We start from the raw sequence: 15,485 nt of genomic DNA, 5'->3' as shown, positions 1-15,485 counted from the left end.
ATTAACAATTTATGTAATTATTTTCAATGTTTGCATTGTAGATGAAAACACTAAAAATATTTTTTTAAAAAAGGGCCTTTCCAAATGGTCGAATGCCTTTTCTGTGTCTAAGGACACTATAATACTTTGATTTCATTCAGATTTAACCATGTGTATTATATTAAATAATCTTCCTAGACTATTTGAGGAATGCCTTCCTTTAACAAATCCTGCTTGATCTGTATGTATCAGTTTTGGCAAGTATTGCCTTAACCTATTAGCCAATACTTTTGCTAATATCTTATAATCAGCATTTAGCATGGATACTAGTCTGTATTACGAAGTTTTTTGTGGGTCCCTATTCTTTTTTGAAAACACTATAATAATCACAGTTGAGAATGACTCCAGGAGGGTCCGTGTTTCCACTGCTTGGTCCAAGACATCCATTAATGGGCATTAATAATTTTTTGAATTGTCTGTAAAATTCAGGTGGAAAACCATCCCCCCCCCCCCTCATGATTTCTTTTTAGCCTGTAGGGTGCCCAGGGCCTTTTTGATTTCTTCTTTTGAAAAGGGAGTATTTAATTCTATCCTTTCTTCTACTTTTGGAAATTCAACATTCAACAAAAATTCTTCCGTTTCATTCTCATCTAATAATTCTGATTTGTATAATTTTGTGTAATATTGTCTAAATATGTCATTAATTTCTTTTTGCTTATATACTACGGTATGTCTCTGTTTTTTATAGCATTTATCATTCTTGATGACTCCTCTGTTTTAATCTACCAAGCTAAAACGTTGTGTGCCCATTCACCTAACTCACAGTATTGTTGTTTAGTTTTTAATTAGCTTTTTTCTGGCCTATATCCTATATGTTTGTATTGTAATTAGCTCCAGTAATCTGTATTCTTCTTGTAGTCTTTGATTTCTTTTTCCATAGTTCTTTAATATCTTTCTCCAAACTATTTACTTCTGCCATATGTTCTCTCAAGATTCTTTGTATAGGATATAATTTGTCCATTTAAATATGCTTTGAGTGTGTCCCGTATCAGAAAACTATTATTAGTATAGGGCAGATTTGTTTCACAAAATATTTCTGTCTATAAATTTACAGAACTCTGCTCTTTTAAGCAATGTAGCATTGAGATACCATCTATATATATTCTCTTGGTTTTCCATTATTGCTATAGTTAATAATGGAGAATGGTCTGATAGAAGCTTCGCTAGGTAGTCTGTTTTTAATCTCTACTTTTTAAATGGGGAGACATTAAAAATAAGTCAATCCTTGTATGTGAGTCATGCACCCTTGACTAGAAAGAGTAGTCTCTCTGGGATTTAATTGCCTCCATACATTGATAAGATTTAGATCTTTCATTCATGAAATTGTGGTTTTTGCTGCTTTTCTTGCCGACTTGTCTAGTATTGGGTCCAAGCAAAAATTAAAATCTTCTCTAACCAATATATTTTGTCTTCCCTCTGCTGTTTTTAAGAAGATATCCTTCATTTAGTGAGACATGGTTGCAGGAGGGATGTGATTGGCAACTGAACATCCCTGGGTTTCGTTGTTTTAGGTGTGATAGAGTCGGAGGGGCAAGAGGAGGTGGGGTTGCATTGCTTGTCAGGGAAAATATTACAGCGGTGCCTAGGAAGGATAGATTAGAGGGCACATCCACGGAGGCTATTTGGGTGGAACTGAGGAGTAGGAAAGGAGAGGTTACACTTGTAGGGGTGTATAATAGACCACCCGGAGGGGACCGAGACCTAGAGGAGCAAATCTGTAGGGAGATAGTAGATATTTGTGATAAGCACAGGGTTGTAATTATGGGAGATTTTAATTTTCCACATATAGATTGGGAAACACATTCTGTGAAAGGAATGGATGGGTTAGAGTTTGTGAAATGTGTGCAAGATAGTTTTTTACAACAATATGTAGAGGTGCCGACCAGAGAAGGAGCAGTGTTAGATCTACTGTTGGCAAATGGGATGGGTCAATTGACGGAGGTTTGTGTTGGCAAGCACTTCGGGTCCAGTGATCATAATGCCATCAGCTTCAATGTCATTATGGAAAGAGAGAAATCAGAGCCAAGGATTGAGGTTTTTGATTGGGGAAAAGCTAGATTTGAGGAGATGTGAAAGGACTTGCAGGGTGTGCATTGGGACAATTTGTTTTATGGGCAGGATGTAGTAGAGAGATGGAAGTCTTTTAAAGATCAGATTTTGAGAGTGCAAAAGCTTTATGTTCCTGTTAGGTTAAAAGGAGGGGCAAAAGGTTTGAGAGAGCCGTGGTTTTCAAGGAATATTGGAAACTTGGTTCGAAGAAAAAGGGAGGCGTACATTAGATATAAGAAGCATGGAGTTAAGGAGATGTTTGAAAGATACATTGAATGTAAGAGGAATCTTAAGAGAGGAATTAGGAAAGCTAAAAGAAGGTACGAGAAAACTATGGCAAGCAGGGTGAAAACTAATCCAAAAGAGTTCTACAAATATGTTAATGGTAAGAGGAAAGCTAGAGACAAAATTGGTCCCTTAGAAAATCAGAGTGGAAAACTGTGTGTGGAACCTAGAGAAATGGGGGAAATATTGAACAGTTTCTTTTCTTCGGTATTCACTAAGGAGAAGGATATTGGGAGATGTGAGATAAAAAAAGCAAATTGGGTAAATATGGGGAATATAGAGATTACAAAAGGTGTAGTTTTAAGGCTTTTGAAGAATATAAAGGTGGATAAGTCTCCGGGACCAGACGGGATCTTCCCCAGGACATTGAGAGAAGTGAAGGAGGAAATAGCAGAGGCTCTGGCGGTAATTTTTCAAATGTCATTAGATATGGGGATAGTGCCGGAGGATTGGCGCATTGCGCATGTAGTTCCGTTATTTAAAAAGGGTTCAAGGAGGAAGCCTGGCAACTATCGGCCTGTAAGTTTGACGTCTGTGGTAGGTAAATTAATGGAGAAAATTCTTAGAGATAGTACTTATAAACATCTGGATAGACAGGGTCTGATCAGGAGCACTCAACATGGATTTGTGGGAGGAAGGTCATGTTTGACCAATCTGATTGAATTTTTTGAAGAGGTGACTAGGAATGTGGATGAGGGTAGCGCAGTGGATGTTGTCTATATGGACTTCAGTAAGGCCTTCGATAAGGTACCACATGGAAGGTTAGTTAGGAAGGTGCAGTCTTTAGGTATAAATTTTGAGATAGTCAAATGGATTGAACATTGGCTGAAAGGGAGAGGCCAGAGAGTGGTAGTGGATAATTGTCTGTCAGGTTGGAGGCCGGTGACCAGTGGTGTGCCTCAAGGATCTGTATTGGGCCCATTGTTGTTCGTTATATACATTAATGATCTAGATGATGGGGTGGTGAATTGGATTAGTAAATATGCAGACGATACTAAGATAGGTAGAATAGTGGATAATGAAGAAGGTTTTCAAGGATTGCAGAGGGATTTGGGCTGCTTAGAAAAATGGGCTGAAAAATGGCAGATGAAATTTAATGCTGATAAGTGTGAGGTGCTTCATTTTGGTAAGAAGAATCAGAATAGGACATATGTGGTAAATGGGAGAGTATTGAGGAATACAGAAGAGCAGAAAGATTTAGGAGTAACGGTACATCGTTAGAAACTCACGTGAATAGGGTGTTGAAGAAGGCTTTTAGTATGCTGGCCTTTATCAATCATTGCATGGAATATAGGAGTTGGGAGGTGATGTTGAGATTGTATAAGACGTTGGTGCGGCCTAATTTGGAGTTCTGTGTGCAGTTCTGGTCGCCTAATTATAGGAAGGATATAAACAGAGTGGAGAGAGTGCAGAGAAGGTTTACCAGAATGTTGCCTGGGTTTAAGCATCTGGAGTATGGGGAGAGATTGGACAGATTGGGTCTTTATTCTTTGGAGCGTAGAAGGTTGAGAGGGGATTTGATAGAAGTATTTAAGATTATGAAAGGGATAGACAAAATGGATGTGGATAGACTATTTCCGTTAAGAGGAGGAAAGTTTAAAACAAGAGGACATGAGTTAAGAATTAAGGGGCAGAGGTTTAGAGGTAACATGAGGGGGAACTTCTTTACTCAGAGAGTGGTAGCTGTGTGGAATGATCTTCCGGGAGAAATAGTGGGGGCGGAGTCAATTGTATTATTTAAGAAAAGGTTGGACAGGTATATGGATGAGAAGAAGATGGAGGGTTATGGGCATTGTGCAGGGAGGTGGGACTAGAAAGGGGTGTTTGGTTCGGTGTGGACTAGAAGGGCCTAATGGCCTGTTTCCGTGCTGTAATTGTTATGTTATGTTATAAAGGCTTCCTCATCATAATTTGGAGCATAAATATTCATAAATGTCCATGCATCTCCATAAATTTTACAATGTGCCACTAATACTTTCCAGTTTGATCAACTGAAGTATCTTCTGTTAACACTGGTGTATTTCTATTAATTAGAATAACCACCCCTCTTGTCTATTAACCAAAGAAGATGATGTTATTTGTCCCACCCATCCTCTTTTTAATTTATCATGTTCCAATTTGGTAAGATGTGTTTTCTGCAAAAAGATTATATACACTTTTAATTTCTTTAAAAATGCCAAGACCCTCTTCCTCTTCACCGACCCATTTATCTCGTTAATACTAAGACTAATAAACTTCACTGCCTTATTCATACTATTTTTCAAGCAGATATTGTATGACAATTAAATCTTTCCCTTTTAAGAGATATTTCAAATATGTACATTTCCCCTTTAAGAAACACACACACACACAAACACACACACACACACACACACACACACATCCCTAGCTTTGACAGTGATGTTGTCAATAGTACCCAGAAGCCCACGAAGAAAGCCCACGAATTCTTCCGAAGAAGAAGAAACCCTCCCTTTAGTGCCATCTTTTAAAACTGCTCCTCGCCTGGCGCCATCTTCCCTCCAAATCGGAGTTCCCACCCTACTACTTTCCTTACCACCTTTCTATCTTTTCAGATGTCTCCATATAAACTACAAAGGTTTTTCTTTTATCAGTGAAAACAAGACGGTTCAGTAATACTAAATATAAATAAAAAGATACGCCTTTCAGTTAGTCCCATTTTGAAATGGTCTTTTCAGTTGGCAACTTTAATCTTTTCATAATTTTCTTAAAAATTCTTCCTCTACTTTATTTTTGAAAATTCTTCGATTGCCTTCTGAGACATCCGCATGTTACTGGGTAAATCATTGAACTTAAAGTTTTTAGATTGCATTTGTGTTTCTACCTCACCAAATTCCTTTCTTTGTTTGACTAAGGCAGGGCTAAAGTCCTGGAAAAACATTAATTTTACATTGTCCACCATTAATGGGCATTATTATTTTTTGAATATTCATATACTGCTCCCAAAATTGCATCTCTTGGTAACTTAAAAGTCTTAACAGGACTAGTTGTGGTCATTGTTCACCGGTTCTTCTTGGTCAGAGGCTCCGGTGAACCCTTTCAATTTGCATATTTGCATTTAACTTGCTTTGTCCCAGCAGTTGTGGGATCCATGTTTCAAAGAAACTCACCGTGTCTTTACTCTCTATTCCTTTCAGTCCAATGATTCTTGCATTGTTACATCTGCTGAAATTTTCCATAAGATCGATCTTGTCCATCATTCCTTTTGTCTGTGGCCCATGTTTTTGCTTTTTCTTCTAGTGAGTTTGTCCAGCTCAGTTTCCGAATGAGTCATTCATTCCATTAAGTCTTTCACAACTTCTTTGATTTCTGTTACCTTTTCCAATATCTCTCTCATTGCTGATTCCACACTTGTAAAACGAGTGCATAAAATTTCAATCTTGATCAGGATGGTTATATTTTGGGCTAACCCCCCTCCTCTCTCCCTCCCCCCCCCCCCCCCCACCGAGCTCTGCTTGGTTCAGCTGGTGCCAAGGCCCTTCCTGAGTCACTCCTCATTGGGTTTCCACTCTATGTTCCTAGCTGAGCTGTTGTTTCTTTAGTTTTTGGTTTTGATTGCCTTGGTTGTTTGCCATTAGTTTTATCCATTTTTGATGCTAAAATTCTGGTTTTGACCTTTCTAATGGGATAAAACAGAGTTGAGTTAAGTGAAGATCAATTTGGTGGGGAAGGGGCATGTGGACACGAAAGGTCTGCTGGGGATGTGGATGGAATGTTTCAATTATGAAGAGAGTTGCATTGGGTTCTTTGCTTTTCTGGAGAAGAGGCTGAGGAGGAATGTGGTCAAGGTTTACACAATTGAGAAACCTAGATATGGTAGATAGTAACTTTTTCCCTTGGCAGTGATATCTGAGACCAGATATCATTGCGTGAAGGTTATGAGGGAAGTTTTATTTCATCTAGGGGTTGGCACTGTGATGGGTTATATTATATTTTATATTATATATAAATATGTCTTTAAAAGGGATAGACTGTGTGAGTTTGGTGTGTAGGTTACTTCACAAACAGACGGTAACTTCACAAAAGAGATCTCATTTAAAATGGAATAACTGCTGAAAGTGAGACATTGATGCACTGAGTGCCTTTGCAAGGACAATAAAACTATTTTGGAAATGCTTTGCTCAAGAATTTTCAGAAGCAGGTGCAAATGGAGAAGTCTGGGCTCAAGTGCTGATAAGATCTTTCTTTGAGACTGGGTCTGGAACCTTAGGAAGGGTTCTGGTTTTTTGCAAACAGAGAGGGGGAAAAAACTGATTCTTTTGGGAGAGAGAGAATTCAATTCGGCAGTGGCTTTTGTAGGCTGCAACGTAACAAGCTGGCAGCTTATTGAAAACCCCATTTTGGAAGACAGGTTGCAAGTTCTGAGTTCAGCCTGTGGAAAACCCTTGTGGTCCTTACAAGAGGAAATGACTGGCTAGAGTGTTTCACCTGAAATAAGGGAAACAAGAAGAACTCTGTGGTGACCTGGAAGAAGGGGTTATCATTTGGAAAAGCCTGATGGGGCAAGTTTCTTTGGCAAGACACTGAAGTAACTGATGGAAGTAAATCAGTTTGTGTGTGTCCATTAAGCAATGAATCTCTCTGAAACCAACAAGAACCTTCCTGAGCAGTAACCAATTAACTTTAAGCACCAGAGCTTGGTGAAAATTCACAAATGTTAAATTCTGTGCACAGTATAAGAATCGCCTGATACCAGTGAATTTGGAGAAGCAAGATTAGACTGTGAATCAAAGAGCTTAGCTGAACATATACACATTACATACACGTGTACTTAGAATTAGAAGGGGGTTAAGTTAATAGTAATAAGTTAAAGTTTGATCCTGTTTTTAAAAAAAAATTGGTTTTGGGGTCCTCTGTACAAAGCAACAGTACAAAGTGACACAAAATCTGGAGATGGGTAGTCTCACAACATTTAAGCAGCCAGAGCAAGGAAGGTTGCGAATCAAGTACTGCTAAACAAGATTAATATTGATAGCTACTTGATACTTGGTATGGACATGGTGAATGTAATCACCAGTTTATCAGCTGTATGCCTGGTTTGGTTGTAAATAAATCTGAACAAAAGCCTATTTTGTTTAAACTGGCTGAAATACAATGCAAGCCTCTCTAATTTCTCCCAGTTGATAAAGATTAACAGTCCGTTATGATTTAAGGACTGCATTTGTCTTTCTTCATGTATGTAGATAGACCTTTTTTGTTGTATACAGAGACAATGTTAATATTTTGGACTAAGAATTTTCTACCTCCTGAATCTTTTAGCTTGCTCCAACAATGGAATGAAGTTCCTTCTTTTAGCTTGGTTTTGCACAAAAATTATATTGTCTTGGATTGAGATGAAGTTGTCACAAAAAAATGGAGTGCCAGTAATGTGCATATCTTTTTTCCAGCTTGTAATTTTTGGAAGAATCCAAGGACGTGAACATGGCGCTGGGGACAGCGTGGAAACAAATGTCTTGGCTCTACTACCAGTACCTATTGGTTACAGCACTGTATATGCTTGAACCATGGGAAAGGACCATATTTAGTATCCTTCTAAAATATGTTTTCCATTTTGTTTTAATTTCAATCAACCAATACATAAGATTTCTTCAAAATAATAATTTGTTTGCATAGTTTAGGAGAAAAGAAATTGTACAAAATGCTTTGTCAAAAATAAATGTACATGTCCTTACAAATCAAAGGATTTTTTCTTTCAGTGGATTGAAGAGAATAATTTCAATAGTAGCATTTAAAGTAGTCCATTCAAATTTTAAATTAAATTTAGATATACAACACTGTAACAAATATAAAACGTGTATATTAAAGTTCATGTAATTTTGCAAGAATGCCATTTTTTTGAGTTTCAATCCTAATCTAAAATTAGCTCAATATCACACCATGTAAGGACAGTTTAGTGCTTTTAGTATCCTGTCAGATACATTTCTGTTTAAATTTAACAAACCCACATTATGTGAAGTGGAAGTAAGAAATAGTGAACTTTCAGAGTGCCTGCTGCAATTAGGTTACATTTTTGCAGTATTACAGAAAATGAGGTTTTGATGGTAATTTATTGTGCAATATTTTGGCTTGCATGCAAATAATGATTTCTTTAAAGGCAACTATTACCAAATAGTCCTTTTTTAAACTGGTGTGTGTTCTGATTTAACGTGGTCTCCAGAACATCCTAAGGCATGATATCTTAGAATACTAAAACTAGGCTGCAGCTCTCTTTCTTTTGTTTCCTACATCTTCTAAAAATGCAACAACCAGGACTATAGGCATTAAGTTTTTTGCTGAAGAGGAAGTAGTTACATATTTTATTTAGTAAAAAAATAGAAGTCCCAAACTCATCTCTGTTTTACTGAAAATTTCCCATTGCATTTTGTTATTGGATACTTCCTAGAATTTAGTGGTGGTACACAAACCCTTACAAATTTGCATTGAGGAGTCTGCCCACTATTTTTCTGCCTGATATAGTGGTGAACCTATTAGTATGAAAGGAAGAAGTGAAATGGCAAGTTGCTTTCTTTCCTGTGATTTTGTTTTAATATATTTAATAATTGGATGGGTTTGAATATTTGAACAATGGGGATAGTAAGTTCCAGCACTGTAGAATTTAGTGGACCATTCAGGGTTGGTGATCTGGCTTATTAAATTGTTTGTCACTTTTTCTGAGATAACTGAAACATTTAGTGTGTGTGATCAAGGCAAGCCTTCTCATACTTGAGAGCAACAGGTAGTGCTACATAAGATGTGTTGCAGAGAAACATTCTGTTAAGGTAGTGTAACCACAATATTACAAATGAGCGGTCTATTCAGTATAGTTTGATAACAGATGTATCAGTTGAATCTGGTGATGTATGTTTACAAACTTGTGTATCTTCTGCCTGATGGGAGGAGGATGTGACCCAGAGTGGTTGCTTTCCCTAGATAGCGGATGGAGAGAGGTCGACTTGCATGATTGCCTGAGAGTCGCTCATAAATCGGGTGGTTTAATTTTTCTGTTCCGGGTTGCATCTAAGTGAAAATGTTCCCTTGATTTTTATAAAATGAGTTTGAGGGGATGTTATAATTTCTCCCCCTTGGGTCTTCATTACAATAGATCATTAGAAGTTTAAAATGACAAAACTGATTAGCCTCCAAACCTTCATTAGTCTTCCACTATCATCTCAGAAATGATAAAGGTTTCTCAGCAGACAAATCAACAATTCTTTTTTCTCCTCCTGATGCCTCCTCATCCTGCTGTGTACTCCAGCCAATTGACGTTTTGCTCCATTTTTCAGCATCTGCGGTCTCTTAAGTGTTTTGAACAACTTCCAAAATGTGTTGGAATAGCATTTTTAAAACACAGATTAGTTCATTTGGTTAAGTCCAGTAAGGCAGAAAGGTGTTTTTGAGTTTGATAGAATGCCAATAGTTACCATTGTTGCTATCCCCCAAATTCCACAATGAAGTCTGTGTGAAATCAACAAAGGGACATTTCAAAATATTTGCGTTCTTCTCCATCGTTTGATAATTCATGCCAGAGGAATTGAATTCTTTGTACAATGTTGGACATGTACATTTTTGCTAAGACCTAATATGGAATATATTTTGTTAAGCTGTATTAACTACTGCTGTTGGTGTTGTTCACCAATCAAAATATTTGATTACAAATCCTTGTTATGTTTAACCATTTTGCTAAATAAAGCTGTACCAGCTTTGTTAGTGTCGTTTTCTGACATTGAGTACAATGCTTTTGATGAAAACCCATTCCTTAACATTGCTACTTCGATTCCTTATTGATATCTATTGTCGGCATGGCTGTGTACACAGGTTACGTGTTCATGCCTCAGCACATAATGGCAATATTGCACTACTTTGAGATTGTTCAATGACTGCCTTAAGCTTGGACCAAGAACCAGAAGTTCACAAGGGAGAAGGAAGATTTCTATTCAGTAATTGTTTGCAACTTGGTTACCAGTAAGAATGTTGAAGACCAACTCGAAAGGACAATGAAAGTAGAAGCTTGCAGAGCAACAAACTAAAATAGAATGGACTGTGCTTCATGGTTTTGTATTTATTGTTTTAATATACATTCTTTCAGTGTAATCCAGCTGCCCTTGTTAATCTAGTCAATATATTTACTGAAAATAGTACCTGCCTTTTTGACAGTCTGCATATTGCATTATTGTGTCTTTATATAAATGTCATTATTGTGCAATGTTCCAGATGTAACTTGGACCTCATTGATTAAATATTTGGTAATATATCAAATGATGAGAATTTAAATTTTTAACTTTTATGAATTTTTGGCTCCTAGTTGAAATTCCATGAGATGCATATTTTGAAGAATAATTTTAATACCATTTAAAAATGCCCACCTGGAAATACTTACAGATGTGTCATATTTTTGGTGTCCTAAAATTAAATACAAAATTCTTCTGATGACTTTCTCTTGGTTTATTTTGATTTGAGGTTGGGCAGTGCACTTGCTGCTTGGCCTTTTAGTGAGAATATGTCAATTGTGTGTTGTTATTTTTGATTACAGTACATCATGACAAATTGCAAAGTCATTCAACTTTCAATATTAACTCTTGTTAAAGGACCTGTACACAAATTTTCTTCTGGTACTGCTGTTAATGGTTTCTAGAGCATGTGGATGATAAATTTTGCAAACAGATGGTAACTGTATGTCTGAGTTTGTCATGTAAACTAGTTCTGGGTTATTAAAGTTTTGCCAAAGGACTGTTACTATTTATCAGAAACATTCCTGTGTCCATTTGCCAGTGCAGAAAATAGCACAATGAACATCTTTGTCTTTCTAGTTTGCAAAGTATTTTCCTGCAGTTCACCACAAGATTGATACTTGCCAATAAGCTTGTTTAATACCATTCTGCAGAAGTTGCAAACTCCCAAATGTAGTTCCTCTCTGCTTTCCTATTTCAGCTTAGAAAGACTGCTTCATCGGCTGAGAATTGAATTTGAGGTGCCTAAAGCTGGGCAGACCAATGAAGTAAATCACTGAGAATGATCATTTGGAATACAAAGTTTCAAGGATAGAAACCTGTTCAAAAGGAATTAGTTTATAAAAAAAATTAAGCCACAGATCTTTACTTGTTGATTTTGATTTGAGCCTTGATCAAGAGAATTGTTCTTGACTATAATTGTTCTTGACTACAGGGACTATAATCCCTGTAGTCATTTTGCACAGTATTGTGCTGCTGAGAGGAAATTTGCCTGACTTTAAACATTAATTGCTTGTGTCAGGGGCTAATTTGTTGATTTATTTTGTCATTGCGTCGGAATTGTGTGTGCATGTGCCCTTGGTGGTAGTTATTGACCTGTCTGGCATAGGAGCAGAATTAGGTTGTTTGGCCAATTGAGTCTGCTCCATTATTTGAATTGTGCCTAATATTTTCTTATCAGTCCAGTTCTGCTGCCTTCTTCCTGTTACTGTTGACAATCTTGCTAATCAAGAACCTATCAACCTTCATTTTAAATGTACCTGATGACTTGGCCTCCTCTGCAGTCTGTGGCAGAAAATTCCATAGATTCACTAACCCACTGGCTAAAGAAATTTCTCCTCATCTCTGTTTTAAAGGCACATCCTTTTATTCTGAATCTGTGCCCTCTGGCCCTCAACTCTCCCACTGCTGGAAACATCTCCATATTGACTCTGAATTTTGGCATTGTATGATATGTTTTGATGAGATTCTCCCTGGTCCTTCCAAATTGCAGCAAGTGCAGGCCCAGAGCTATCAAATGCTCATATATGAACTCTTTCATACCTTGGATCATTCATTCTTGTTAACCTCTTCTGAACAATCTTTAATGCCAGCATATCTTTAGATAGGACCAAAACTGCTCACAATACTTCAAATTTGATTTGATGAATGCTAACATTGCATTTGTCTTCCTTACTATCAATTAAACCTGCAAGTTATCCATGAGGGAATCCTGCCTTTGGACTCTAAAGTGTCCTTTGGATCTACGATTTTTGAATTATCTCCCCATTTAGAAAATAGTCTGCACCTTTATTTCTTCTGCCAAATTGCATGACCACACACTTCCTTGTGCTGTGTTCCATTTACCACTGCCCATTCTTCCAACCTGTCCAAGCCCTTCTGCAGACTCTCTGCATTTGCAACACTATTTGCTCCTTCACCTATCTGTACTATCCACAAACTTGGCCACAGAGTGACATATGCAGACATCTAGATCATTTACATTAAACGTGAAAAGAAATGGTCCCAATACAGACACCTTCAGAACACTACCAGTCACCAGCAGCTAACTAGAAAAAGCCCTCTTTATCCCACTCTTTGCTTTCTGTCAGTGAACCAATCTTTTGTCTTAGTACTTTTTGTGTAGTACTATTGGCTTCTATCTTGTTTCACAGCGTTGGGTGCAGCATGTTGTCAAAGGCCTTCTAAAAATCCAAGTAAACTACATCCACCAACTCTCTCATCTATCCTGCTTGTTATTTTCTCAAAGAATTTCCAACAGATTTGTAAGGCAAGATCTTCACTGAAGAAAACTGCTGGCCAGCCTATTTTATCATGTACCTGCGGCATCTAAAAGCCTTAATAAGCCTGAGATTGCCTAATCTCAGAAGCTAAGCAGGCACAGGACTGGTCAGTACTTGGAGGGGAGACCGTTAGGAACATTTTAAATGTAGTATTTTGTGACAATAATGGAACCATTAACCTCTAGGTATTCCAAAACTCATAATGGACTAAAATCCTGTCAGCCACTAAAATGTCCTGTCTTGTGTCTAATGTCCTGTCTTGTGTCTCTCCCTTTTGAAGAGTATGAGTTTGCAGTCCTCTGGAACCATTTCTAACCAGTGAATTTTTTTTTTGAAAGATCACTACTAATGCCTCTGGAGTTTTTCAGCAACTTTCCAGAACCCTGGGAGTAGGCCAGCTGGCTCGAGTATCTTGTGCACTCTCAAACACCTCCTTAGTATTAGTGACAACTCGGGCAAGCCACTGGTGTCTTACACAGTGAAGACTGATGCAAAGTAACATTAAGTTAATTTCCCATTTCTTTTCCCCATCTCTCCAGTGTCATTTTCCAGGTGTCTGATGTCTCTTTTATTCCATTGATCTGAAAAATCTTTTTGCATTATATTATTGGCTGCATTAGTGTTTTATCTGTGCTTTCCTTTTATTGTTTTTTTAGTTGCCCTTGGTTGGTTTGTAAAACTTTCCCAGTCCTCCAGTTTTCTGCTAACTTTTGCAATATCATCTGCCTTCTTTTGGTTTTATGTTGTCTTTGATTCAACCCTGGCTGACAAGGGAAATCACTGTCCCTTTAGAATGTTGTTTCATTTTTGGGATGAAATAATCCTGTCTTTCAAATTTGTCATTGCTGCTCTACTGACTTTCCCGCTTGGGTCCTATTCCAATCAATGTTGGCCTGACCCCCTCTCCTACATCTGTGGTCTTTACTCAACAGTAATACCATTATGTCTCATTTTTAGCTTTTCCGTCTCAAACTGCAGGGTGAATTCCATCATGTTCACTGCTTCCTAAAGGTTACTTTACCTTAAGGTTTATAATTATATCTGGTTCATTGCACGTCAAATCCAGAAATCCCTTTTCCTTAGTGAGCTCGATCACAAGGTTCTCTAAAAATCCAAATCGTAGGCATTCTATGAATTCTTGGGATTGTGTGCCGACTTAATTTTTTCCCAATCTCCTTGCATGTTAAAGACCCTCATGACCACCATAACATTATCTTTCTCACAGGCTTTCTCTTACGGCTGTTGCAATTAGCAACCTGGTAGATCTAGTCACCTGATTGTTCCATCTGCAATTTTGACTTTGCTATTCAGCTTCGGAATAAGTGGCAGTCATTGTTCTAAAAGGAAATGATGTGCAGGAGTAAGATTTAGGTCACAAAGGGTAGAATGGAGAAGGTATTTATTGACTAAGGATATGGTATTGGATATAAGGGCAGCATTTATTGTTATTCTTGATTGTTCTTGAAGATGGCAATGAACCATCATTTTGAAGTGATGCTGGACTTTTAGTGAAGGCGTTCCCATTGTGGTGGGGAGTTGTGGAGAATGATGTGATGGCAATAGGGAGAGGAATAACTTGCAGTTATTTCCATAATATTGTGGAAAAGGGAAAACATTGCTGTAAAGAAATTGAATTATATTATCCTTTCACTAGCTAATTAAAATGAGTGGAAACCGTTTTAAATATTACTCTCTTGTGATTGCTTGTGAATGCAGACTCCAGATTTATTCTTTTGATATCTGAGATGTCCACTGCTAATTTGTAGCAGATTTCAAAATTATTTCAACTCCTCTCCCTCCAACCTTACAAATATTGACTGTCTTATTCCTTTAACAAAGTGTCCACCTACAATCCCAAATGCAAAGCCCATGATGCAGCGACTTGATTGTACTTCAATAATAGAATTCTTTTGCTGCATTTGCAATATTCCAGTTTTCTTGATACTTGAATACATAGCTATATGTTAAGGTTTTCCAATGAGTTATAGTAAATAGCGTTTGGAAAAAAAATTGGTGCATCACTGTGAATTCTAATTTTGTTCTTGCAGTATATTTTTTTTAGTGTTGGTATTATTTATATATCACATTAACTCCGACTGAAAGAAACTCTCGAATTCCAGGGGGTCTATTCCTGTAATTTAACATTCATGAGGGTGAACCCCTGTCATCCGGAATTCAAGCAACCGGCAAAAAATTTACAGAAAATAAATAGGCAGAAAATACAGAAGTTTAAAATTAGTGTGCTTCACTGTTTGCAAATCGCGCAATACCCAATTTCAAACAACTGCAAAATTCACTTACCCACCATCTACCAATCCCCAAATGTGCTGGATACCAGGGCTTTTCCTGTACAAACACCAGTGGGCTGTTTGCAATTGAAACATTGGATCAACTTTCTTCAGTTTATGAATGTAACTTAGAAAATTTTGATGTGCATCTGAACAACAGTTTATTGACTTTATACTCCATCTTGTATTTAATGATCTAGACCACACATGTCAAACTCAGGCTCGCGGGCCAAATTTGGCCCGTGATATAATTATATTTGGCCCGCAAGATCATATCAAATATGTATTAGTGCTGGCCGCCGCGCCAGTATAGCACA

General features: G+C 37.4%; 1 protein-coding gene across 5 annotated transcripts in view; it reads left to right on the top strand.

Annotated features, from left to right (window-relative positions):
• The window catches only part of sptssa (serine palmitoyltransferase, small subunit A), a 31,796-nt gene extending 20,693 nt beyond the window's left edge, over window positions 1-11,103 (top strand). For all 5 annotated transcript variants that reach the window (XM_069916750.1, XM_069916751.1, XM_069916752.1 and 2 more), the window contains 2 exons: window positions 7,779-7,915; window positions 10,144-11,103. In XM_069916750.1, the coding sequence (XP_069772851.1) occupies window positions 7,813-7,915; window positions 10,144-10,247 (207 nt within the window). In that variant the 5' untranslated portion in view covers window positions 7,779-7,812 and the 3' untranslated portion in view covers window positions 10,248-11,103. The remainder of the gene's footprint in view (window positions 1-7,778; window positions 7,916-10,143) is intronic.
• Window positions 11,104-15,485: the final 4,382 nt, after the last annotated feature.

This window comes from Narcine bancroftii, chromosome 2 (assembly GCF_036971445.1).
Source record: "Narcine bancroftii isolate sNarBan1 chromosome 2, sNarBan1.hap1, whole genome shotgun sequence".
Lineage (NCBI taxonomy): Eukaryota > Metazoa > Chordata > Chondrichthyes > Torpediniformes > Narcinidae > Narcine > Narcine bancroftii.
Note: the sequence above shows the minus strand (reverse complement) of the source record. Positions and strands in the feature narration are given on the sequence as shown.